The sequence below is a fragment of the Phoxinus phoxinus genome (genome assembly GCF_949152265.1).
Source record: "Phoxinus phoxinus genome assembly, chromosome: 6".
Taxonomy (NCBI): Eukaryota; Metazoa; Chordata; class Actinopteri; order Cypriniformes; family Leuciscidae; genus Phoxinus; species Phoxinus phoxinus.
The window spans coordinates 27,020,369-27,046,987 of NC_136881.1; the positions used below are offsets into that span (position 1 = coordinate 27,020,369).

Below are 26,619 nucleotides of genomic sequence, written 5' to 3' on the forward strand. Positions count from 1 at the left end.
AGAGTTTTTAAATCATACAAGAATAGTTCGCCCAAAAATCTGAGAAAATTAAGAGGTAATTTATGAAGAATATTCTGGCCAATCTTTGCACTACAATGAAAGTGAAATGGGGCTATCAAGCTTTAAAATGCTAATGGTCCACATGACTTGTAGGAAATATATAGTACCTTGTCTTCTGAAGTCATACGATAAAAAAATTAACAAACGATAAAAATATTCACAAAACTCTTGACACCTGCCCTAGTGCTCCTTGAATCGTCGATGAGAGTATAGAAGAGAAGTAACAATGTTTTTTTGATGAATCGGAATCTAGTGAAGTTGTATGGATTACTTATACAGTTATTTTGCATCCTTTTTGACACTTGAAAGCATCTGAAAAGAAAAGAGGGTCCGGTACATTATTCAAAATTTACATGAGGGTGCTTAAATAATGACGAAATTGCCATGTTTTGGATGAATTATTCTGTGTAATGACATCTGCCTGTAACAACATTCATCATCAGGCATGAGAGAAAGTTCCTTACCATCATCCCATGTCCCATGGCCCAGTATGACTGGCCTGCTTTGACTACTTGGTCATAAGGGTAGCCTGAGCAAGGTCACCAGAGACAAGACACGCCTGACTAAACTTCCATGTCACAACATTCCTGCATGTACTCATTGACTGGTCCACTGTCCCCCTTTCCAAGCCAGAGCTTTGTGTCCAGACTGAGTTTAGCCAGCTTTAAGAACACAAAGAAAGTGCTTATACTGCAGCAGCTCTGATCCACTAGTGACAGTCAGAAGGCTTTGACCATTTGTGACAGGAGACGGTGACGGATGTCAATTGAGACCAGCTCTGAAAAAAAAAGAGCTCATAGCTGATTATTCTGCTGATTGTAATCGCAGTCAGAATAGTGTTATTCACTTTGCACAACTTACAGGTGAAACTAGAAAAATTTGAATATCCTACAAAAGTAAAACATTTTTCAGTAATTCAGCTTACTGGGTTACAGCTTATGAAAACCCCAAATTCAAAATTAGAATATTGTGAAAAAGTTTTCATAGCTATAAGCCATAATCATTAAAATTATAACAAATAAAGGCTTGAAATATCTCACTTTGCATGTAATGAGTCTATATAATTTATTAGTTTCACCTTTTAAGTTGAATTACTGAAATAAATGAACTTTTGCACGATATTCAAATTTTTCGAGTATCACCTGTATAATAATGGATATATTATGTGCAGTCAACAATACCAGTTGAGTAGGACTCAACAGATCTGGGGTGTGTTTCCTAAAAGCATTGTTAGCCAACTATGGTCACAAGTTCCGTAGTTACCATAGTTCAACATTTGGCATTTCCCAACACCATAGTTCCAACATACATTCTTGGAACTAAAGCTCTCGATCTGTGCTTAGAAGCATAGTTTCTTATTAGAATGACATGTGGACTTAAATAGATCATGATCTTGTGGAAAATAAGCAATCTAACATAGTACATTCTACAGTTGTAATCAAAATGATTCAACCCCCATTGCAAATCAGATATATTGGCAAAATTTACTTTCAGCTGACTTTCAGCTGTTTGCAGTGAACAAATCAAACAAAAGTAATTGAAATTGCTCAACACAACTAATGTTTCAAGTGATTTCTACAAAATTCCACTGAAAATGCCACTTTTTAATGACTTTTGCAGTCTCAAAATAATTCACCCCCCTGAATAGAATCCCTCATAACAGCACAAATCTGCAAAACAGTTGTTATCTCAAGCACACCTGATGCAACTTCATTAGTTGCACCAGGTGTACTTGAGCTAGAACACATGAAATATCTGAACTGGCTAGGTTTGTTGAGTGTCAAATTTGACTGCATGTTAGAAATATGGCTAAGTCAAAAGAATGGTCCATAGAGTTAAGAGAAGATATCATCACCCTTCACAAACAAGGAACAGGATACAAAAAGATAGTGAAGGAACTAACTGTTCCTAAAGACACCATTTGAAGCTTAGTTTGCAAGTTCAAACGTAAAGGAACATTGGTTACACTACCTGGATGGGGCAGAAAAAGAAAGCTCTCAATGGCTGCAACCAGATTTCTTAGAAGGCAGGTTCAGAAAAAACCCTTGAGTAACTGCAAAATACCTGCAGGAAGACTTGGTGGCAACAGGCACTGAGGTTTCAGCTTGCGCAGTTACCCCGGATTTCCACCAACTGTGGAACGGCTGCAGATCGGGTCCGCTGCGTGTCGGCTCCGTGCGCCGCCGTCCTTCAATACTCACCAGGTCCGGTGCGGAACGGCTGCGGCCATGACTGAAAGCTGAAGTCACGAGGACCCACGAGATTCACGTATGATCGCACGATATAACCTGTCCTGCACAATCTGCCCTGTGCTGAATTGTTGCGGAACAGCTGCTGCATCCGGCAAAAATAGAAGCTCTGCGTATCTGCTCCGGAGGGCTGCAGCCGTTCCGCAGTCAGTGAAAATACACACATTGACTTTAATGGAAACCTATTGACTCCGCCTCCGCTCCAGAGCGGATCCGTAGCCGTTCCGCAGTTGGTGGAAATTGGGGGTTAGGCACCAAGACGTACACCACTACTGACCCAAAAGGACAAAAAAGGCAGTTCCAATTTGCTCAAAAGTATATGAATAATTCACAGAAGTTCTGGGACTTCGGCCCTATGGATCAGCGGTATGTCTGGAGGAAGGAGAATGAAGCATATGCTGAAAAGCACACTTTGCCTACAGTTAAGCATGGTGGTGGCTCGTTGATGCTCTGGGGCTGATTTTCATCCTCTGTTACTGGAAACATGCCGCCTGTGGAAGGCAAGATGGATTCATTGAAGTATCAGGAAATCCTAGGAGAAACATCATGCCGTCAGTGAGGAAGCTGAAGCTTGGGTGTCATTTGACTTTCCATCAGTACAATGATCCCAGGCATACCACACAATCCACCAAGGCTTGGTTGCAGAATAATATTATCCTGGAATATTCTAAAATGGCCAACACAGTCACCGGACTTGAACTCCATAGAACATCTCTGGTGGTATTTGAAGAAGGTGGTTGCAGTACAGAAACCTCAGAATATACTGAGCTGGAGGCCATTGCTTACGAGGAATGGGCTAAGATTCCTCAGCAACGCTGCCAGAAGCTGGTGTCTGGTTATACATCTCGTTTGCAGCAGGTCATAACAGCAAAAAGGTGTTCTAGTACTAAAGATACTTGCCATGAAGGGGTTGAATAATTTTGAGACTGCAGAAGTCATTAAAAAGTTGCATTTTCAGTTGAATTTGGGGAAACCACTTGACACATGTGTTGTGTTATTTAAATTACTTTTGTTTGATTTGTTCATTGCAAACAGCTGAAAGTCTGAAAATATTGCCAATAATTCAGATTACAACTGTGAATCTTTCATTCAATTAATTTATATATATATATATATATATATATATATATATATATATATATATATATTATCACTGTTATTGAAGAGTGCTAATGAGTGTAAATGCGTAAGAATCGAAATACATTCGGTAAATAAACCGCATATAGCCTACGAGACGATAGCGTGCAGTGGTGTTCTGAAATGAGGAGGCTAAGTCCTCATAGATGTTTTGTATGTTTTTTTTTAAATAAATCAAACGTAAATTCATGATCCAGTTACACTTAATGTTTTCACATTTTCCTGGTTAAATCAACATTACTTTAAAAAGAGAAACAAAGAAAAGAAAATAAACCGAAATGTAATCATTGTTCTATTTATTAAAACCAAATATAAATCTCATCAAGTTAGTGTTTTAAGCATTTTTACATGCATTCAATGAATAAAGGCAGTATTTTAAACAATATATTTTATTTGTGAAGTGATGTTCAGCTGTTTTTTAAATAGTCAACTTATTGTCAGATCATTAGTCATTATGCACGATAAACACTGGTCACAGACACGAAGATGTACCTTTAATTTCACCAAGCTGATTGGTCATTAAAAAACTCCCACATTCATCATGTTTTCAGGCCATTTCAAATTTGATTTTATGGCTTAGCTGTTTACTAACTTTTTAATTAGTCTTCCCATTAATGCAATCATCTTGTTCATTCAGACTGATTCGCGTACGCAGAACACTCACGAAAACAAGTGGTGGGATTTATCGTACGAACCAATCATAGGCAGTCATAGCGCGATGGAGGCATTGCCCCTCTTACGTGACTTCCCTCATTCATTCTTAATTACCCACAGCACGCTTTAGGGGGTCTGTTAAAACTCAATAGGCTCAGGGGAGGCAAGAGAGACATGGACTCCTGCTGTAATGTTACCTGCTGGTGTCGCTTTTAGACAGTGTTACTTTTTAAAAAACAAGTGATTTATACACTTTTTAATGTGTTATATTTAACATTGTGTAATATTTGCGTTGTTTTATTTTTGTAATATAGATTATTTTCTCATCCTATTTTTTTGAGGAGGCACTGCCTCCCTTGCCTCCTTGGAGGAAATGCCCCTGTTATGAGAGTATGCCATTTACATACTGCATGTAAACATAATTTAAAAAATTGTTTCATGTAAATTAACTATAATAATGTTACAATTGTGATCTTGATAAATTAATTAGCAGAAGTTATCACTCCATCTGCATGATGTCATTCACAACAGTTTGAATTCGTTTAACCAACGTGGTTCAAACGACGGAGGTGCGACCATGTTACTATGGTTTCTAATGTTACTAATGGTCACTAGCTTGCTAATCCCTACAACTATGCATCATACTATGGTAGTTAAGCAGTGAGTTACGTCGTTATAAGAAAATCACATTGCCGACAGTCATTGTAAACGAACGTCATATTTCTTCATCGGATCTCCCAATGCGAGGGGCCAGTGAAGCAGCATATCTGATCAGGCAAAGTGACTGCTAGAGCGTCAGACTGACGTTACAGCTTAGGCACGAGATGTCAGACATACGTTCACTGCCAGTCCACCCCCTATTACATCTATGGAAAATCCCTCGGAGACTGCTTGTTAACTGGAGTACTCACACCACTGATGCCCTTGTTTTATTTAAGGCATAATGTGAGTTGGCATGTCCCCACATCAAATGTGACTTGTGGTTAATGGAACACTTGTTTCACAGCTTGAGAGCCCCCAAAGTCTGACTGTGTTAAATGAACTTCCACTGTTGAGTTTTATTCAGTCTACTCCCGAATCAGTCTGTCAAGCAGAATTTTTTATTATAATGATTCCACTTACACAGTTATACTATATTAACAACAAAAATTAGACTTTTATTGTTCTTGAATTTGATTGGTACAGAAAAATTACAACAGTTCTAAAGCCTGATGCATTAGTTAATCTAACAAAATGTATAATCTTTCCATTCCCTTCATACAGAAAACATAAACACAACTGCTACTGCGCTCAGGAGATCCTTAGTGGTCTTCGACAACCTGTTGGCGTGGTGCATTGTGGGGATGGATCGCAGCGACTTTTTATTTTGGAGAAGGAAGGCTTTGTACGAATCCTAACTCACAGCATGGAGCTCCTAAAAGAGCCTTTTCTGGACATTCATAAGATGGTCCAAAGCGGTATGAAGGTAAGTGGCACTTAGCTCTTGTTTGTTGGTATAGTGTTATCAGTTGGATGGATTGACAAACAATATTTGTTCATTAAAATGTGTTATACATAAAGAAATAAAAATAAGATTTGTTTGATGAAAAATGAGTATGTTTACAGTCATGGTCACTTATATCAGATTAAGATTCCAGTCTCATCATTGGCCTGAAAAACTTTTATTTCAGAGCTTGAAATTCTAATTTGAAAGAAGTTGGAAATTACACAGCTATAATGTAACTCCATAAAATCTATTCTCCATCTTTTGTGTAAATGCATATTATAGATCATTAATTTGAACAATAATTCATGTATGTACAATTTTTTGGGCCTTGTAATGTTTAATCGAAATATCATAACTTTTGGTGAAAATTACTTCTCCAGTCATTTAGTGCACTTAAATCCCACCCCTTTAAAAGCGACCGTAAGCTCACATTAAATTTTGAGCGCAATGACTACATCTCGAAATCCAATTAACAACTGATGGATAGGACCAAGTCCTCACCCTACATATATTTTCTTCTACAATAATCTATTCCACTCTGATGTACGTCACAGTATGAAAGAAAATATTTTACTTCCATTTGATTGTGACTTTAATTATAAACTATTTATTTAGCATGATGTTGTTGCATCCAAGCCCAAGGCAAATGCCATGTCGGCTAACACAGCATCTACCAAAATGACAGTGCGCAACTATAACATATTATACAATGCAAAAAATGTATCAGGATTGTTTATTCAGAATCTTATTCTAGTTGATACAAGTATTTTTAAGCATGCCAATAATGGGATTTTCTCTCCCAAAACTACTGACATTACTGCCTCTGATGAGGAACTAGCTGCTATTTGAAATTCATGCAGCCTGACCTCCCACCATCAGAGAAGTCTGTCTTCCATAAATCAGGAAGCTTCTCTGAAACCTGAAAGATCTGTTGTTCATCATTTTGGTTTGGCACCTTTTCAGACAAAGCCGAGGTGGGAGAAATAAAGCCCCCTAACAGAATAGAATCTTAAAGGAGCACAATAACAACTTCTATGGATTTATTTCCATTTTTCCTCTCCTCCCACCACAAATCAAATCCTGAATAGGGGGTGATACTGAAGCCAAAAATAGTGTTGGCACAACAATTATATTATTATACAAATGCATTCTGTATGTGGGCTTCTATGTGTGTGGTTTGCTTGCTGTCAACTTGACTGCCAACAGAGGAAACCTTGTGTTTTGTTGTTGAGGATCAGTGAGAAAGGCTGAAATGTTGCCAGCTGTAGCATTCACTTAAATGCATGTCTGTCAGCAGTAGTTATGGCGTGTGTCACAACAGATGTTTATCTGCCCCCACAAGAACTGAGGCATTCTGTAATTCGATAACATTTAATTTAGGAAGTGTCCAGAGATGTAGGAAGATGACTGCTTTTTGACAGGAAGTTTATGTATATTGCATACCTCCTGTTGCTTCACTTACTGTATGAAGGGAGAAGGAGCAATTATGGAGTCAACATGCAACAGCCCCACAGGAAAGACCCCAAATGTGCCTTGTCATCATTAAACATAATTGGCTGTGGATAAAGCAATCATTATGACAATTAGAGTAAGCTCAAGCCCCAGTGTTACCCAAGAGTGCTATTCTGTCAAGTTTGTCCAAGTCATTTTGAGTAAGCCGTGTTTACTTGGAGCATCAACAGGACATGTGCCCTTTGTGCCCGTGGAAGGCCTCGAGACCCGCTGGGACCCAACTTGGGCATGAAGGGGAATGATAGTGTTTTATCATGACTTTGATTCTAATGTTCTGTATTTCCTTCAAGCCCAATCCCCTCACTGCCAATTAAGCCAAACTGCTTGAAAACAATGCTCTGTCTACTTGAGGGAGCCTCCCAGAGCACTGTGGGTGTTCTCTGATGAAACCATATCTCTTCTCTTCACTCACTCACTCACTCACTCACTCACTCACTCACTCACTCACTCACTCACTCACTCACTCACTCACTCACTCACTCACTCACTCACACTGCGTGACATTATCAAATATTCTGTGCGATTTGCACTTCTCAGATTACAAAAAGTTTTGTACTGAAAAGCAAAGGCACCCTCTCCTCCATGTACTGACATGATGATCATTTCTGGATTAAAAATAATTTTTGATATCTTTTGGGGGAATAAAGTTTAAAAAAAATGGCAGGGTGATACAACTGTTGTGATATAGAAAACAAGGTTGTTAAAAGCCTTTTAGTTTGGCATTATATTTTATTGTTATATAAAAAATATTTTAAAGGATTAGTTCACCATTTTAAAATACAAATTTCCTGATAATTTACTCACCCCCATGTCATCCAAGATGTTCATGTCTTTCTTTCTTCAGTCGAAAATAAATTAAGGTTTTTTAGGAAAACATTCCAGGATTTTTCTCCATATAATGGACTTCAGTGGCACTGGCAACCAACGGTTTGAAGGTTAAAATGTCAGTCTCAATGCAGCTTCAAAGTCTCGACACAATTCCAGCCGAGAAATAAGGGTCTTATCTAGCTAAACGATCTGTAATTTTCTACTTTTTAACCACAAGTGCCCGTCTTTACCATCTCTGAGATGCACCACAAATTACGTCATCACATTGGAAAGGTCACGAAGAAAATGAAATGAATAAATAATAATATATTACAAAGATGTTTTGAAGTTGGAGGAGAAAATGTTTTTCGAGTTTTTCGCCCTTCGCTACCTTTTTGAAACGGAACACACAGACAAAGAACTTAGATGGTGTGACGCGTGACCTTTCCAACGTGATGACGCATCCTCAAAAACCTTAATTTGTTTTCGACTGAAGAAAGAAAGACATGGATATCTTGGATGACATGGGGGTAAGTAAATTATCAGGAAATCTGTTTTTGAAAGTGAACTAATCCTTTAACAGACTTTTGTCCACCAAATTAAAGTAATGTGGTTCAACCATTGAGCAGAAAAAAAGAAAGAAAATTATGTCACCTGCAAACACTCATCATGACTGTGTCAAGGCCAATAAATCACCTACATATTAGATAATTTGACCTTTTTATGACAAGGCAAGGTTAGGTAGGGTGTAAAATGTCATATACACGGGTTTCTGTGCAACGTCATCACATAGATGCGCGCGCATCTAAGAGGCAGAAAGCAACAGTCTTTACGGCTATATCTAGCAGAAGCAGAGATAACGCGGAGCTGTAGTGCTGTAAACTAACCTAAATGCATAGGGTATGTCATGTTTTTATGATTCGCAAACTTAGTTGGACAATTTCATACTAGTCAACTAACTAACGTTTTACATAATGTTATATTAATATGCAAATGAAACACAAGCAAACAGATTCAACTCTGAAATTGCAGTTTATTATTGAGTCAACAAGAATTTACAAACAATGCGAAATCTACGTTAATTACAATGTTCTTTTACAGAACTCGGCATAACATATAGCGGTCTTGCCTCTTGGATGCGCGCGCATCCGGTATTGTTTGTATACAAGAAACCTGTGTATTGTATGACTCCCAAAAAACTTAAATGATATACTCCCCAAAAACTTACATGCTATTTCCATAGCAACTTTTTATAAACTATTCAAGGTGTGAGAATATGTTATGACTTTTTAGTTTAAATCCATATGAAACCATATAAATTTATGCTAAAAAACTTTTTTTATATATATTTTTATTTTTCTTTATCATAGACACTCTTATCTGTCACTGACCCAAATTCTAATCTTCCAATAAAAGAGTTAAAGATAAAATACCTAATGCCTTATTGGTTTTGGCCAGGCGGAGACATCTTTGCCATTTTGCTTCTGCTGCATACTGTAGATATCACAAGGTGGATTGCACTGGCTGCTGTGGAAGCATGCCATAGGATTGTGGTCCAGTTTTATTTATTTCAAATTACTTTATTACACTCTCACATCTGGGGCTAGTCTTTAAAGTGCAATCCTGCACCAGCCTAACTACCATGTACTAGTTTCAGCAAAGTAAGAGTGCTATTATTGGACTCTTAAATAGTTAACTTCCAGTTAACTAATTTGGGATGTCTTGCGAACACGTTACCAGGTTCCAGATGCTGAAAAATAGTCATACAGTGACAAGCAAAATCCTGAAGTGTAAGATTTCAGCGCCCAAAAGTGTTTATCTTCTAAACTATTTGTGTGAAAGAGCCCTGATTCAGTCCATATTGATGTGATAGGTACACAAGTATGGTACTGATTTGTTGTTGTCCTTGCTAGATGTAGTGAAGAAGACATCTGCACGCAATGTGAGCGCAGTTCCATTGTGGTGTATCAACTAACTCAAGGGGTCCAGCTGCAAAAAACTATTTCTTGCCGAAGCAAATAGATCACAGCATGTTGTGCACTCTGTCACTTGACACGCACAGCTGTTGAGCTCTTTCAGCTAGACAAGCAGGAGGGCTCTTGACTCTGTCAAAAAATAAGTATCCTAACTTTGACAAATGGACCTTTTCCTCTCTCTTCCTTTGACTCTTTTAACAGTTCTCTTTGAGAAACAGCCGCTGCTTTACTGTCATCTCGCATAGCTTCCTCTGAGTTCCTGGCCGAGGTTTAGACTTTGCAAGGACCCCCGAGACAGGATGAGCACCTGTGATAGAGCCATTCAGAAGATTTGTGGATTGCTCCAGAGAGCTGCCTCTGTAATGAGTGAATGTTATCCTACGATTCGATCTGCTCTTTTCACTGCTTGCAAATGAGCGATCCTCACCCAGAACTCCAGTGCTGCCACAGGATTAATGTGTGTTAACAGGTGGAGGAGGGGGATTTGACTTGGGTCTTGGGATTCATTGTGTTGAACTAAATGGAGCTCTGAATTAGTGTGAGCATTTCAGATTGCCTTTGAGGTAGGCACACATTGTTTTTCTCCAATCAGCTCGGGTGGAATGCCTCTTTATGTAGGATTGCCTGAGCCAATAAGGATCAAAAGGTGCTCAGAAACAATGTGCAAGCCAGGCCATGCATCAAGTCCTGAAAGGCAAGCAGCTGCCGATGGGTTGGATGGGGGGCTTGGAGGGAGGCTATAGCGCTCTGTTCCTGTCTGCAAATTCATCTGACCCCTCACTAGCATTCTTGTTGAGAAGCTGTTACAACCTAATCTTCGGACTGTCAAAGCAACAGACAGTGCACAGAATGCTTACAATAACATAGCGTAGGACCTCTTTTGAAGCCACATTTTGGAGCTGAAGTGTTCTTATCGACATCAGCATGCTGCAAGGTTACCCTAATTAAGTGTCCAACAAAAGTTATTGTGGCTGCTACAGTGGAACACTAGCAGTGGTACTAGCTTGGCAACTAAGCTGAGGCTTGTACACATAGCCCTACATCTGCTATGATGGATGGAGGGAGGCTATCATGAAGTTTGTCTTCTCTTAATTAAGTTTTTGGTAGCACCCAGAGGAATGGGCCTGGAAAAGTAAAGATTTTTTTGTGCCTACTTGTTGAAGGAATGATCATTAGCAAAAAGCTAATATTTCAGCTAATTTACAGTTGTTCTTTGGTGGTCCCTGGCCTGAGATCATACGACTCTCTGGAATTCTTAACTTGACCTGCTCCCTCTGTGTTTGTTTTGGGATTCAGGTCAGTGCATCAGGAGTCCAACATGTTGGGAGGGAGTTTCGGGGAAAGGAAAAAAAATTCATTTGAAAATGCAGAGAAAGGATAAATGATATCAACCTGCTGTTAACTCAACTCAACCCAACCTCATTTTGTATTTGACTAATGTAGAACAGACATTTAATGGGCACCACAAAGTTTTGCTCAACTTTTGTGGTCAACTAAAGAGGCCTCTTGAGTGTTATTATTCGTGTCCCTACAGATCCAATTCGAACTCCTCTTGAGCATTCCAGAGATGAAGCGCTAGCACTTGAAGCCTATCCGAATTGGATTACTTCAGCACAGCCCAACAGAGCTGCTCTGACCAATTTATGATCTGTATGTTTTGGCATGTACCGTGTGCTGAACCACACCGCTAACTTCAGCAATCCACAGAAGACCTCTTTTTGCTAAATTCCTGTGAGAAATGAGAAAGGAATGCCGCAGAGGTGGCACAGACAGCTAATTTTTTAATGAAAACTCCTGTTTGTTTACTTATTTGGCAGCCACTATCACTGAATTGTTATTGTATGTGTTGTAATTAAACTGCTGTTATGCCTTATCACAATAATTTTTTCAGGAATTCTCCTCAAAACAATTTGTTCATTCATTGATTCGTTCATTCATTCATGAGGCTTACGCTTAGCAATCCGTTCATTCATTTCATTTGTGTTACCAGAAAGAAAACAAAGTTGGGAAGATGAAAGGGAGGAAAGTCCAACATTATTACTTTCCCCAGGAACTAACGTGACATAGCTGCTTATTACAACAGGCTATGATGAGTGGACCACCAGAGTAGTGACAACTCATGTAGTTGCCTGCGGGATGAGAGGTTTTACCTATTACACAAGAAAATTCAATGTTTTCCAACTTGTTGCCAAGACAGTGGGAGTTTTTTTTCTCTTCTGTCCATTTTTTTCTTGCCTCTCTCAAATGTTGCACGGGTTTAAAAATAAAAGAGAGAGAGAGAGAGAGAGAGAGAGAGAGAGAGAGAGAGAGAGAGAGAGAGAGAAATGGAGGGGGTCTAAAGGAATCCTGGACTTTTGTGCTCTCTATGAACTGCGAGCGAGCTAATGAATTGTTTCAGCCACTCAGCACTGCATTCACGGATATCCCCCTAAGATTACACACACAAATCACTTGCACAATGGAGGCCGCAAGGAGGGCCTGGGCATCCCAGAGGAGCCTGGCCCCAAATACAAGCGTCTATAACCAAGACAGGGTTGGTGAAAAGGTGGATGTGGAGGGGGTTTGCATGAAGTCAAATGTTTTATAATCATTTGTAATGCAGTAGTCAAGGAGAGGGGAGGTAAAAAAAAAGCTAGAGGGCATGGGGTAACTGGCCCCCAAATGGAGAAAGACTGAGATGGAGAAAGACAGAGAGAGAGAGAGGGGGGGGGTTAGTTGACATGGGGAGGCACTGCTTAAGCATTTTGCAGACCAGCCCAATCTAAAAAAGGGACATAATTAACTTCTGGTTTCTTTGTGTACCCCATCTGACTTGCAGGGAGGAGATGAAAGGGGCTTGCTAAGCCTTGCATTCCACCCCAATTATAAGAAAAATGGAAAGTTCTACGTCTCCTACACGACCAACCAGGAGCGCTGGGCTATCGGACCACACGACCACATTCTTCGTGTAGTCGAGTACACGGTGTCCAGGTAATGGGAAACCAGTCACAGCTTGACAAAGCATAGGGGCAACTAACCAGAGTCGTAGTCATCAGAGGACATACTGTATCCTCCTTCATATTCAGATATTGTCAAACTGCCCTCTTGATTAACAAAACCAACAACAACATAATATTATTGTCTTAAAAAAGGGAAAAAATCTGTTGATGACAAAACCATGCTTTACCCACACATTTGGTCTCCCCAATGTCAATATGTGGTGAGGGCCTTGGATCAAACACTTTACACATGGATGTGCATGCGTAGTGTTTGTTTTCCAAGTGGTTTTGGATCCGTCTTGAGAAGCCAAGCTCCTCGTGAAATGCTTTCACTGACAGTGATGAATGGTTTATAGAGAAATGTAATCACAACATATAATTATCACGATAGCTGACATCCATTCGGATTGTTTTTAGCTCCCCAGCTGCAATGCAAAACACCCAGCATTAACAAAACATGCTGAAGTATACATTTTGTTTTAATCACATTCTACTGTAAATTAGCCTTTCAGATGCCACTATTGCCAGTCATCTGGTTGGGAGTTATAATCGGGCTTAGATAAGGTTGTTGACTTTTCTTTTTCTGTGCTAATTTTTAGGTGTAATTTTTTTAAACTATTAAGTATAATAAAATATATTTGTATATCTTACAAAATTTATTTCACAGATGAAAAAAAAAGTATACATTTATTTTTGTATTTAAATGTATTTAGTTGTCTATGGCCTGAGACACTTAGATATGCTTCAGCATACCTGCGACCCTATGTAGGACAAGCGGTTTGGAAAATGGATGGATGGATGTAGTTTTGTGTTTAAATGTATTTATTTTAATATTTGGTTTCAGGAAAAATCCGAACCAGGTGGACACGAGGACTACTCGAATGTTAATGGAAGTAGCTGAGCTCCACCGAAAGCATCTGGGAGGTCAGCTCCTTTTTGGGCCTGATGGGCTTCTGCACATATTTTTAGGTGATGGCATGATCACTTTGGACGATATGGAGGAGATGGATGGTCTAAGGTACAGTATTGAATGCAGTAACTGTGATAAATCAGGCTTTATCAATGAGTCAATCTATGAGGCTAAATAGTGATTTCAGTATTGTTTTAAATATGTTCAATGGAGTGTTTTTCTTCCATAGTGATTTCACAGGATCTGTCCTTCGAGTGGATGTGGACACAGATAGTTGCAGTCCACCATACTCTATACCCAGAAACAACCCCTATTTTAACAGCACAAATCAGCCCCCTGAAATATTTTCCCATGGACTGCATGACCCAGGAAGGTAAGGTCAAATATTTCACTGATTTTACTTTCTAAAAAACAAAACAAAAAAAAAGATAGACAAATATAAGGGGACATTCAAACATCACATTAATTGTCAGGCATTTAATTTAAAAACCACTGATAATTTGGGAGTCTGTCTTTCCTAACAGCTGCTTAATGAAGTCTTTCCATTATATGTTGTAAAATGGATGTGAGAATTTGCACCCATTCAGACTTAAACATCAGTGAACTCAGAAACTGGTCTGGCTTCCAGTTCATTGGGGTTCAGGTCTGGGCTTTGTGCTGGCTAGTCCTCTACAACAGACGCAGTAAATCATTTCTTTATGGACCTCGCTTTGGAAAAGGGCCCACCCAAACTGTTACCACAAAGTTGGAAGCACACAGTTCTCTAGAATATAATTGTGTGCCATAGACTTAAGATTTTTCTGGAATTAAGAGACCTTGCCAAACCTATGAATTAGAATTATATATTGTATAATTAAATGAATGGTAATATAACAAAAATATCAGTTGTTTACATTGGCGCTGTCTTGAGAAATTAATTTACAAATAATAATTTGTGTTCTAGGTGTGCAGTGGATAAGCTCCGCATGGACACCAATGGGAGTCTGCTGATTCTGTGCACAGATACTGTTGGCAAAAATACGACAACAGGCAGGATTCTACAGGTCATCAAAGGGAAAGACTATGGTATGCCTGTTAGAAGTGGTTGATTTCTTAAAACATGATGAATTGCTTGTTGAAAAGCCTTTCTGTCTATACAGTAAAGTAAAGTTCCACGCAACCACTCAAGAACTTTCTGTATTGTGTTTCAGAAAGCATTAAATTATCAGTCCATGTACTGGTTATAAAATTATGTTAAGTTTTTTATGCTGAGAACAGAGTGTCTTCAATGGAATGAGGGAAGACTTTCCGTAGAAACCGATCAACGCGTTATTCGAAAATACCATTGCAATACTATTGTTTCACAATGTGAGACCACAATTTAAAAATAAAAATAATTTTCATTTCTGGGAGCTTGCAAGCACATATACAACAATATAATTTATCACTGTCAAAAAGTGTTTATATGGTCATTTAGTGCATTGTTGAAACATAGAATGACCAACATAGCAGTTCTTCTCTCAGTCTTACATATTGGCAGCAAACAACTATGGCACTCTCCCAACCAATGCTTTTAAACCCCAAAAAGATTGTATCACAAGTGTGCCAAATTACCCCAAACACAAGGCCCTTTACGATGTTAAACCATCAACATGGTGAATGACTTACTTCATTAAATCACATTTTGTTGTTTTACTGGGCTCTGACTGTAACATTATAATACTCGCCATTCCCTAAGCTGCTGTAATCTTTGTAGCCATACAAACTTACACAAATATACGCAAACACTCAATAGTAATTGTAGGATTACCTCACCCATTCTCCGCTCCTCTCGCGTCCATTCCCTAATCTATTTGAGCTATAATGTGAACTTAACAGTGCTCAAACTAAATGTTAATAAGGACATTTAGTAAAATGAACACAGCCCTCCATATCAAGTCTACATCATGTTTTTATAACCGTCTGGGGAATAGCTAATTAAAACCACCCTGTGTGAAGTGCTAATGGTCTCTTGACAGATTGTGGTAAACATGGATATCCCTTACACAAACAAAGGAAACTGTTATTATGGTGATAAATCAACTTTGCAACATATGTAGGGTGGTGATTGAAGACATTTAGTTTGTTAAATGTGTAAAATTGAGTTGTCTAAACAATACAGATGATTAGGGTTCATTTCTTTTAACTCAAATAACCCATAAAACCCATGTCGACTTGTTGCTTGGTTTTGCTTTTTTTTTCCTTAATAGTAAGTTGTTGTATGTCTGCCCACAGAAAATGAACCATCTATATATGACGTGGGGTCAAACGGAGGTGCCACCCCAGTTGGTGGATTCATTTACAGGGGATGTCAGTCAAGACGACTGTATGGAAGTTATGTATTTGGAGACAAAAATGGGTATGTTCAATTATTATAGGATGTGATATTATAATCATTATTTATGCTAAACTACTTTCTATCTGTGCACTCCTAGTACAACTTGGTATGTATCTTTAATTTATTTAAACACAGTCAGAGACTACAAAATAGTTATGTTTCCAAAAAAAGTAAGAAATAAAAGATATTGAGCTTCCATTTTCATATTCCTCCTCGTTGATAGGGCTTTGTGGTAATTATTCAACTGCGAAAGGAAACTGCCATTTTTCCTGTGTTTTTGACTGTGCCAACACACACACACACACTGACTTGCCACATATCCCAATGAGGAAAAATAGTTTTTTCAGGGTAAATTGAGAGCAGATTTCCTGCCAGGTCAATTGGCCTGTTTTTGTTTTTCACACTTTACACTGATTTGTAATTCATCCTCCTTCACTATCAGCCTGCCGTTTTTGTCAACCGTGAGAGACAGACTGTAGAAAATAAATTGTTCCTAGAAAATCCAAAGCAGTAAATAATCCCTAATGTTTTGTCATGTCATTTTATGTTTTGTAACAACCAAGATGTTCACTCAAGTCTGGGGTATCATAAATGATAGACAGCAAAGAGCATTGGAGTATTTATGATTTAAACCCCTGACTGTATGATTGTTTCAGGAACTTCAGAATTCTCCAGAGGCCTTCAGAAGAGAGATTGTGGCAAGAGAAGCCTCTTTGTCTTGGTACTTGCAGTTCCTGTGGTTCCTTGCTGGTAGGCCACATCCTGGGGTTTGGCGAAGATGAATTAGGTCAGTGAGCTCTCAATAAGCTTTATGTGTGTTCATTTCACCGCAAATTTTGTGTGCTTCTGTCGTAACCTTTTTTCATGGTTCTGTCAAGGTTTCTTTAAAAACTATTTTGTGCAAAGTATTAGGGCTGGGCGATATGGCCAAAGATACCATATCATACGATATCGATCATTAAAGGGGGAAGGAAATACTTTCCACATATTTGTTAGACTTTGAGAATGAATGTAAACATGTAAACTTGTTTGTTCACAATTAAACTCCACATAATACACTAGTCAACATTTGAAGTGGATCAAAAAAGGCAAGGCAAGGCAAGACCGGGTATTTTGTAAAAATTCATGTGTAACATTGATGAAAGGTTTTGATCCACTTCAAATGTTTACTTCTTTATTTAAATTTTAATTGAGGGCCCCATAAAATCCATTTAAATTTTCCCAAAATTCTGTGTTTTCCATTTTATTTTTATGGAATCTGTACTTTATGATTTAATACATATTTATATAAACTTTAACAATTTAGTCAAGCTTTTAAAATGTAATCAAACGAAAATATAACAGTTAATTTACAACAAAACATTGCATTTTTATTTTTTGTCAAAAATAAGATGCTATGCACCAGAACTGTATACATTTTAAACATGGATGAAAAAATATCCTGGTTGTATGATATTACTTAATATATAAAAATAATATTGTTATTACTTTGAGAAGTTTGTTTTAGTATAGAGAAGTGAAATATATCAGTCATAATTTCAAACTTTTATTTTGATGGTTTGTCATGAAGATATTTTAGTTTTAGTGCATTTGAAGGTAGTTTTTGAATGGTGAAAAGCTTCTGAAGTGACTATCAAAGCAGCTCCTGTGTTCATGTCCTCATATATTGAGACTGCAGACGCTGAAAATACTGTGCGTCACATGTGTGTGAGTTCGAAGAAACTCCCTTAGAAACAACATGTACTGACTGGTTGTTGTCAAATTTATTTCTGCTGTGTGATTGGCTGTTAGATTAATCCATATCAAGTAAAAATGTCAAGAGCTTATTATCATTATCAACATAAATTTGTAACGATATATCGTGTATCACCCATCCCTACAAGTATATACATTACTGTTCAAAAGTTTGGGGTTAGTAAGATTTTTTGTTTTTGCTTATTCAACAAGGATACATATTTTTTTTCAGAACAGTAAAGTCTTTTACATAGTTACAAATATATATATATTTCAAATAAGTGCTCTTCTTTTAAACTTTCTTCAAATAATCCATCCTGAAAAAAATGGTTTCCACAAAAATATTAAATATTAACTGTTTTCTTTTTACTATGATACTAAGACACAATGAGTAATGACTGCTAACAATGATGCCTTGCCATGACAGGAATACATTACATTTAAAAAAAATTAAAATAGACTCCAGTTATTTTAAATTCTACAATATCAGTGTTTTTACTGTATTTTTTTATTTTTTTAAAAATCTTAATGACCCCAAACTTTTGAACAGTAGTGTAAATACAGACATTTTTCAAAAGAACTAATGCAAAAAAAAACAAAATAAAGGATTTGTTTAGTTTAGACAAGGTCAAATGAAGCGACCATTTTATATTAAAATGTGTATACTGTAGTCACGGGAAGGAGAAAAAAATGCTGATGGAATCCAAGAATCATCTGAATGATACAGAACAGAAAGAAAACCAATACATTGTCCTACATCCCACTTTCAAATATCTTTCCTCCAAGGAACATTATGGTATGACACAGTACTCCTTTAGTTTCCTGACAGAGTACTTCCTCTTTTTTTGCTGCTGACAGACAGTATGATTGGAAATCAAAGGTCAGCATAATCTGTCAGCAAATAGGGTTTATATGCACAATCTGCTGCCTTTCTTTATGTGCACATTTAACATTGGTAAAAACTGATTTTTGGCACTAGAATGGTAAAGGGGTTCATTTATGTGAAGTTGACGCCAGCCCCTCCGACAGTGCATTGCGAAAGCAAAGTTATGCCCACTCGCTGCTGCTAGGCTGTACTCTCTGCCACCATGTAATATCCCCACAGCTCAGTGCATCACAGGGAACATAAACTCTCGAATCCAAACACCAGGTCAAGTGTGACAGAGAATAAATCTCATGCTTTGCCAAGAGTGGGCCTCTGTGAGGGAGAGATAGCATTTGTTGCTGATTTGTAAGAGGGATTCAGTGGAAGGCTGTACTGGAGACCCACATGGCAGTCTCCTGACACATGTTTACAATCTGTGCACAGTGCTGCAAGCTTGCTCCTCATTAAATTACTTGCATGAGGATTTAATGAGCCCCTCTCGAAACCCTCTCATACACCAGTGTCAAGTGCACAGAGTAGGAAGGAAGGAAGGTGAGAGAAGACAAATGAGATCCCTCAAAGAATTAAATGTTTTCTTTCCTCTGCAGGTGAGGTGTACATCCTTGCCTCCAGCAAAAGCACGGCGATACAGTCACACAGCGGAAAACTCTACAAGTTGGTGGACCCCAAAAGGTGCGTTGAGCTTTGAATACACAGAGCAACATATTGTATACAATAGAGTTTATGCATCAGCCTCTCTGTTTTTCCATTTTCATTGCTCGCATGTAAAAAAATATGTGATGTTACTGCTGAGCAATGCTAATATTGAAACACGCATAATTAATTCCATTTTTATTCCGCTTTACAAAACATCCCCTGGCATTCTTCTTACATGCTATGCTTTGCACATCTGCGTAGTTAGTTCATACCAAGAGAGTGAAGGTCATTTTAAAGAATGTTAAAACATGCAATGGGGTCTGAAAAGACATTGAACTTTATTTCCTTTCATTGTGTGGACAAAAATACATTTTACAAAATAGCCTTCTTTTGACTTCCACCGAAGAAAGAAATACAGGTTTGAAACGACATAAGGGTGAGTTAATAATGACAGAATGTTCATTTTCGGGTGAACTATCCCATTAAAGCATTACTTGTTTTCGCTCACACACACGCACAAGGAGTCTAGCTTCCCTTAAACAAATCATCACACAACTGCCAGTCTTGGCCAACACAAACCTCAGCCATAATTGGAGAGTAAGCATACCATTTCCAAATGTTAGTGTAACGTGTTTCTAACACCAACACAGTCAAGTTGGCTCGGGCAGCGCTGGTTAACTAGCGAGCCTGTGTGGTCGGTTGGGTGTTTTCCTTGCTTTGACAGGACTTACACACCTGTCTTCAACAGAGGGAATGTTTTCCTTGAGAACCTTGAGTATGTCCATATTTTGGCGAATCTGCAGACGAACAAAATGTACCCAATTTACGTACATGTGCAGGGGTTCACGGCAAGAAATTCAACGCATGTGAATGGAGTCAGTTAAAGGATTTAATTATTTCTGTATGCTCATGGGCTTTTTTTAATATGCCGTAATTTACCCCGTGTGTTTTACACCACTAAAAGCCACTTTTATGATAAATCTTGAAAATATGTTCTCACCACGCCAAGTACATATGAAAGGCACATCATCTATTAGAAATGAGCATATGAATTCCCACATAACAACTGCCAAAAGTGTTTGCATGTTTAATAGATCAGATATATCATTTCCAGAAAAAAAAGGACATTACAATAGGCACAGGCAGATCTGTTGAGTCTCTAATTCAAACCAATCCCTCATGAAACTTGTTTTTGTGCTTTCTACGCCATTCAAAAACCTTTTGCTGGACCTTTTAACACCGTTAGAACTATATAAATTACTCACAATTATCAGGTGAAATAATTTAAAACTTGAACAGAATCTCTTTTTCGAATTCTTGAATTGTTTTTTTGATGTGGAAATTTAGCTTATTCTGTCATATGTCAAAGCATTGAAATTCAAAACAGCTGGAAAATCTCACATTTTAATAATTAGCAGATCCACTTTGCAATAATATATTCTGTTAATTTAAACAGTTGTATGGTTCTAATGAGGCCACAATTCTATCACAGTTGGTCTTATGTAAGCCATAAAAAAAACGTAATCTGAATAAAAACTTGTTTATAATAGACATCCTTATTTAAGTGAGGACTAAAGGCTGTGAAAAAGAAAACTAACTTCCAGAGAAAAGTTCAAAATAATATCCAAATGAATAGAGGTGGATTGTCAGTTCAATTATCTGGAAGTGGAAGCAACCCAGACACTGACTAGGTTATTCCTTTAAACTCTAAACCTCTAAACCATACAAACAAGAAGCAGAAAGGCTAATGATCACTTTGGAAAAAGCTACTAAGTTCAGTTTTTAAGAACCAGGCAGAGGTGCACTAGTGAATTATATGATAAGAGTTCTTACAGGTATAGGGGACCATGAGACGGCACATCTGAAGTTTTGCTTAGTAGTGGCCATGTTGCAGTTTTGGTCCAGATAAGACCTAAATTCAAAGCAATGTGTGTGGCACAAATCATACACTGGCCACATCTTGGTGTACACTATACCTGCAGTGAAGTATGCTGCCGATTGCATCATGGGTGGCTATGTTTCATCAGCAGGAAGTGGGTATATTGTTAAAAATAAAGAGAAATATGTATCCGTCTGCAAAAACGCTACAAATTACAGTAACAGAAATGTCAGTGTCCTACCCTCTCAAAGTCCATTCTCAATCCAAACATTTTTCCAGTTCAAACTGAAACCTGGAGCAAATCTGCCTCTAAGAATGAGGCAATATCACATTTAAATAAATAGAAATTGCCATTCCCGCAAAAAGTGACTTAAAAATATTATAAATAAAATAAAATAAATACAATTATATAAAGTATAAAATAAATAAAATATTTTGTGTATTGAATCATTATGTAAACTATGAAATGCAAATATTGCAGAGAACATTTACTTGTAGGAATTCAGCAAGGATTGAGAGAAAATTGCTTGAAGGCCTGAATATTTTTGCAAGGCACTGTATACCCAGGTGACGACAGTGCCACCCAAGTCTAATGCTATTAATTACCACAGATGTTTCCATGAGTCTCCTAAACAAGGCCCCTCAAACTTACTTTATTTATGTTTTCTGGCATTGCTGCATTTTTCCAAAGAACAATTCTTTCCACCATTGATTGGAGTTGTTTAGTCTGTCAGACCTGTGGTGTTGGGTTCACTGTTTTATACATCTTGTCACTTTTTGTGATCTAATTACCAAATAAAAGAGGTGATATAACAATTCTGAGGGACTAGCACTGTCAAGTGGGGTGGTCCAGCATTTACATTTCAAGTATCTACATTTACATCTTTTCTGTACCCTTTAACCTTTGCGTTCTGGCTAGGGTTGAGAGCTTCAAAATAGCCACGTTGTTTTGATTTTGATCTGCTGCATTGCATTTTACAACTGTGTGGTAGAAGAGAGAGTGTTAAATATCATGAAAGTCTAGTGTTTGAGATGACTGCACGCATCCAAGTTTGTTTAGCAGTCCTTTAATGTAGAATAATAAATAGGCCACCGCACATTGAAATGTATGCATGTCAATGTCAAATGTGGACATGTAAGATTGGACATGTAAGATTGTTTATTGGCCGGCGGCAATAACTGAGAAGATGCCAGTAACTGAACTATGAATGAATTGTATTTGGTAATATTAAATAACACTGACGCACATCCTCAGTCGTATTCCATTTTTTTTACTAGTCCAGTGTATTCAGTATTGAAATCCGTAGCGGCTCCTGGTCGTAAATGTAGGTAGGGCAGATTCTGGGTCTTAGAGCTAGTTTATGTTAAACATTTTGTAAGGTTTAAATTCTAATCGCTGAACGCATGCAGAACACTTTTGGAAGATAAAGGCTATTCACATGAGCACATTTTAACTAAAGCATTGATCATTAATTAATTTGATTTCAATAATTAGATTTTCATTAATTCCATAAATTTGATTCGGTACTCCAGATAGGAAAAACAGACATGTTAGGGTGTGTTCATACATTCAGCATCAGAACGGAAGTTATGTCAAAAAGCAAATATAACAATGTATCTTCCATGACTTTAGTTTTTGTTGGCTAAATGTATTGAATAGGTTCCGTAGAAGTGCTTTTCTGTAGCGATATGGAGGTAAAACATTTATTTAGGCCTAAGTGTGTGTCAAGATATTCAAACACTTTAAATAGTGCTCACATTCTCCTGGTCCCCATCTCTGACAAGTCTCCTTTATTTCATGGTCCGTCCTAAATCTCTCCCGCTCACAACCGTGTTCCTCCCCTTAACAAAGACCCTTAGGAGTGGTACTGAATGGCCTACAGCTACAATACACAGTAAATTTTTTTGATACAATGTATCCACAAAGAGGTGCTAACAAAAGAGAGAGATGACAAAAAGGACAGAGGAGTCACACAGAGTGCCTTGATGAAGCCTTTTTTTTCATGCTTGAACACCCCTGAGCTCTTCACCCCTCTACCCGTGCACTTGCTTTCATCAAATAACTCAACTGTTTCTTACTATCAAAGCCAACAAGTTAAGCCAAGAGATATTAAACTGTCTTCTCAGAGAAAAGCTCAAGAGATACCGGACTCATTACCCATGAGTGGTCGCACACAGAATTCGAATTCCTCAGAAAGCTCTGCAGATTGTATTCATTCACCAAGTTCTACATGTTTCTCATCCCTTGAGTTTTCAGTTATGAAATATTGTGGCTTATTAATTATGCTTTTAGTTACCAATAAGTGTCTAGTATTCTTAAGTTCAACACATCTAAATCGATTCCACATAATTCAACAATACTACTTCTAAAATCAGCATAAGAGGAATCAAAAAATCCACAACTTCCACGACTTTGACTTCCTCAGTTTGATTTCTGCCTAGGTGGAAAATGTAGAACAGGGAGGAAAACTGGTTTATGGACAGCATATTGTGCCAAACAAGCCTTGGATTCACAAAAAGAGTGGTTGGGCAGCTGATGTGTTCAACCTCCCATTCAAGCTACAGGACAGTCTTAAACTAATAAGCTGGGGCGTTCTTTTAATTTATCAGTCTGTGTTTTATGCAAGTGGCCTCACAGAGTTGATACATTCCCACAGTGCCTGTTGACCCAGCTGTCTTTGTCAAGTGCCACGGCAGCAGGTGTTGTTTTCATGGCCACCCTGCCAGTAATACAAACTGTTTAGTAGTGCCGCTGACCCCAACGTCATTAACAGTGTTAGCCCAATCCTCTAGGGAGCGCCTCTTTCTCTCCTTTCCCTCCCTCTCTTTCTTTTTCACTATCCATTTCTATTTCTTTCTTCCTCATCTTTTCTGTCTCCCTGTTTTTTAACAACGTAACCGCCTGTCACAACAACACACAAAAAAACAACAACAACAAAGTGTTGATGAGAGACAAGGGAGACCTGATTTGGTTGCGGAAAGCGTTAGAGGGGAGCATGGGAACTGCTCCCCCACTAGACCCCCCAGTGTATCATGCCAGAATTCCCTTGTTACCACCCAATTTCTGCCATCAGTCACTAAAGCTGTCAAGGAAACTCAGAGATCCAACATCCCATTATCTCATAGACACTCATAAGGCTGATTCACACTGTCTTGATGAGCACAAACATCCAACGGTTGTTGGGTTTGGTTAAACCTGTTTCAGTTTGTTAAACCTGTTGGCATTTGTTGTCAACGAATTAACATGTTCAGTCAATGTTTGGAATATCACAATTAATTGCGAGTAGTTGTCATGACAAGGTAAGCATCCCTGCCAGCTTCATAGAAACAAATGTGCACAGGAGCAGAAACTGCCTTGGTGGAGCAGAAGAAATCGGACTGTCATTCACAATTTATCAAAATGGTTTAGGTCAATGTGTTGAAACAATGGAAACAAAATAATTTGTCATTGCTGGACTATGGAACTGTCAAAATAGAAAAATAAATAAATAAATAAAAATATATATATTTAATAAATATTTATATATATATATATATATATATATATATATATATATATATATATATATATATATATATATATATATATATATATATATATATATATATGTGTATATGTATATATAAAGGATTAAGGTACAATTATGTCATCATTTACAGCATGTCATTCTAAATATGTAAGACTTTCATTTATCTTCAAACAAATGACAAAAAAAAAAAGTTGGCCATCCATTAAAAGTCCATTCAGCAAAACCGAACACGCATCGAGTACAAAAAGACACCGTAAAAGTAATCCATGTGACTTGAACTGTTTATTACAACTCTTCTAAAGAGATACAATCACTTTATATGATGAACAGATATGATTTTGGCCTTTAATCACACATAAAAATTGACCAACGCACATACATAGAGCTCATCAAATACGGTAAACATGGAACCATACTTGCTTAATGCATGAGAACCAATGAGGTTTGTTGTTACTTTCATTGGTACTATAGCTTGGTATGAGATGTGTATCAAACTGGAGTGAAGTACTTTCAATCCTGGGCTCTCAGTCCAAACCATTTAAGGTACCTTCACTAGTGGCATGAAAAACATAAAATGTAAAAACAAAACACTGACCGTGAATAACCACCTCAATTACATAAATTTAGAAGAGAAACGGCTGTGGGAATAAATGAGTATCTTACTGTTAACTAAAGGAAATCTAAACCGCGAGCTGGAGGGTGTGGTCTAAAGGGGATGGGCTTTAACTGATAAAATAGATTTTGAGTCTCTGCACATTAAACTGCGTTTGGTATTTTTTACATAGAAAAAAAATGACACACTTCACCTTTAAATACTGTGATTCCACTTTCATTCTTTCCACAACCCTCAGTGTTAAGCACAGAATCTTTGGCCACCTAACTTTCCAATACACCACCTCTAGTGAGATACACAGGATGTGAACTCACCAAGAGCTCTCCAGCCTGTTTCCCATAGAGTTACTGCTTCACTGGAGTCCAATTACAGTGTGTTTGTGTGTGTGTGTGCTGGCCTGTTGGGTATGTCAACAGCCCTGCTGCTCACTAATAGACAGCCTTCAAGAGATTTTCCTGGCTCAATAAGCAGTGTTTTTAACTGAGTGATGCATTAGAGTGTTTGGAGAGCCGAACTTCGGACAGGTTAATCACAAGCCACTTACTTTGACACTGAGGTTTTACATTTGAAATTCATTACACACAAAATCATTATTGTTTCCAGACATTGCCATGCAGAGCCTGAATTTTGTTCATAGTGCATTACATTTCCAGACACATTAGTTTTGAGTGATATACTGTAGATATAGGTGAGAATAAATTAATCCACAAAGATCAAACTAATCAAATCAATAATTATGTATTTCTGTCTGACTGTTCATCCGAAGTAGCATCTTGGGCCCTATCTTGCACCCAGCGCAATTGACTTTGAACACCGACGCATGTATCATTCGCGCACAGCGGACTTTTCCCTCCACAGACGCACGTCGGTAAATTAGGGAATGAACTTGTGCTCGCGGGGGCGGTTCAGCGCAAAGAGGAGGCGTGTTCCAGCGCAAAACTTCCCTGGTGCTATTGCACCAATTTGCACCCAATTGCGCCACTGACCAGGAAAAAAACAGTGACAGTGGCGCATTGCGCGTTAGTGATATGGTATTTTAAGGGCGCGTGCTTGGCCATAATGTAGCGTGTTAACGCGCATCCACTTTGATTCTCTAATAATTATAAACAGACGCAGCAGTTTTCATTTTTGCAAATCATACATTATTACAAGGAAAAATATTAACACACGAGGGAAATCGTTGTGTCCGTGAAGATGTGAAAAAAATCTATCTAGA

The 26,619-nt window shown here is 37.9% G+C and overlaps 1 protein-coding gene and 1 long non-coding RNA gene across 2 annotated transcripts in view; one reads left to right on the top strand and one right to left on the bottom strand.

Annotated features, from left to right (window-relative positions):
* Positions 1-26,619, top strand: part of hhip (hedgehog interacting protein) — a 38,831-nt gene that overhangs the window by 7,891 nt on the left and 4,321 nt on the right. The window contains exons 4-11 of the mRNA XM_079615066.1: positions 5,364-5,565; positions 12,700-12,851; positions 13,704-13,877; positions 13,999-14,142; positions 14,713-14,834; positions 16,023-16,146; positions 16,782-16,912; positions 19,333-19,417. Of these exons, the coding sequence (XP_079471192.1) occupies positions 5,364-5,565; positions 12,700-12,851; positions 13,704-13,877; positions 13,999-14,142; positions 14,713-14,834; positions 16,023-16,146; positions 16,782-16,912; positions 19,333-19,417 (1,134 nt within the window). The remainder of the gene's footprint in view (positions 1-5,363; positions 5,566-12,699; positions 12,852-13,703; positions 13,878-13,998; positions 14,143-14,712; positions 14,835-16,022; positions 16,147-16,781; positions 16,913-19,332; positions 19,418-26,619) is intronic.
* Positions 1-26,619, bottom strand: part of LOC306999943 — an 82,923-nt gene that overhangs the window by 782 nt on the left and 55,522 nt on the right. The window contains exons 3-4 of the long non-coding RNA XR_013797939.1: positions 2,125-2,841; positions 525-838 (exon numbers count right to left, since the gene is read on the bottom strand). This is a non-coding gene — a long non-coding RNA (uncharacterized lncRNA). The remainder of the gene's footprint in view (positions 1-524; positions 839-2,124; positions 2,842-26,619) is intronic.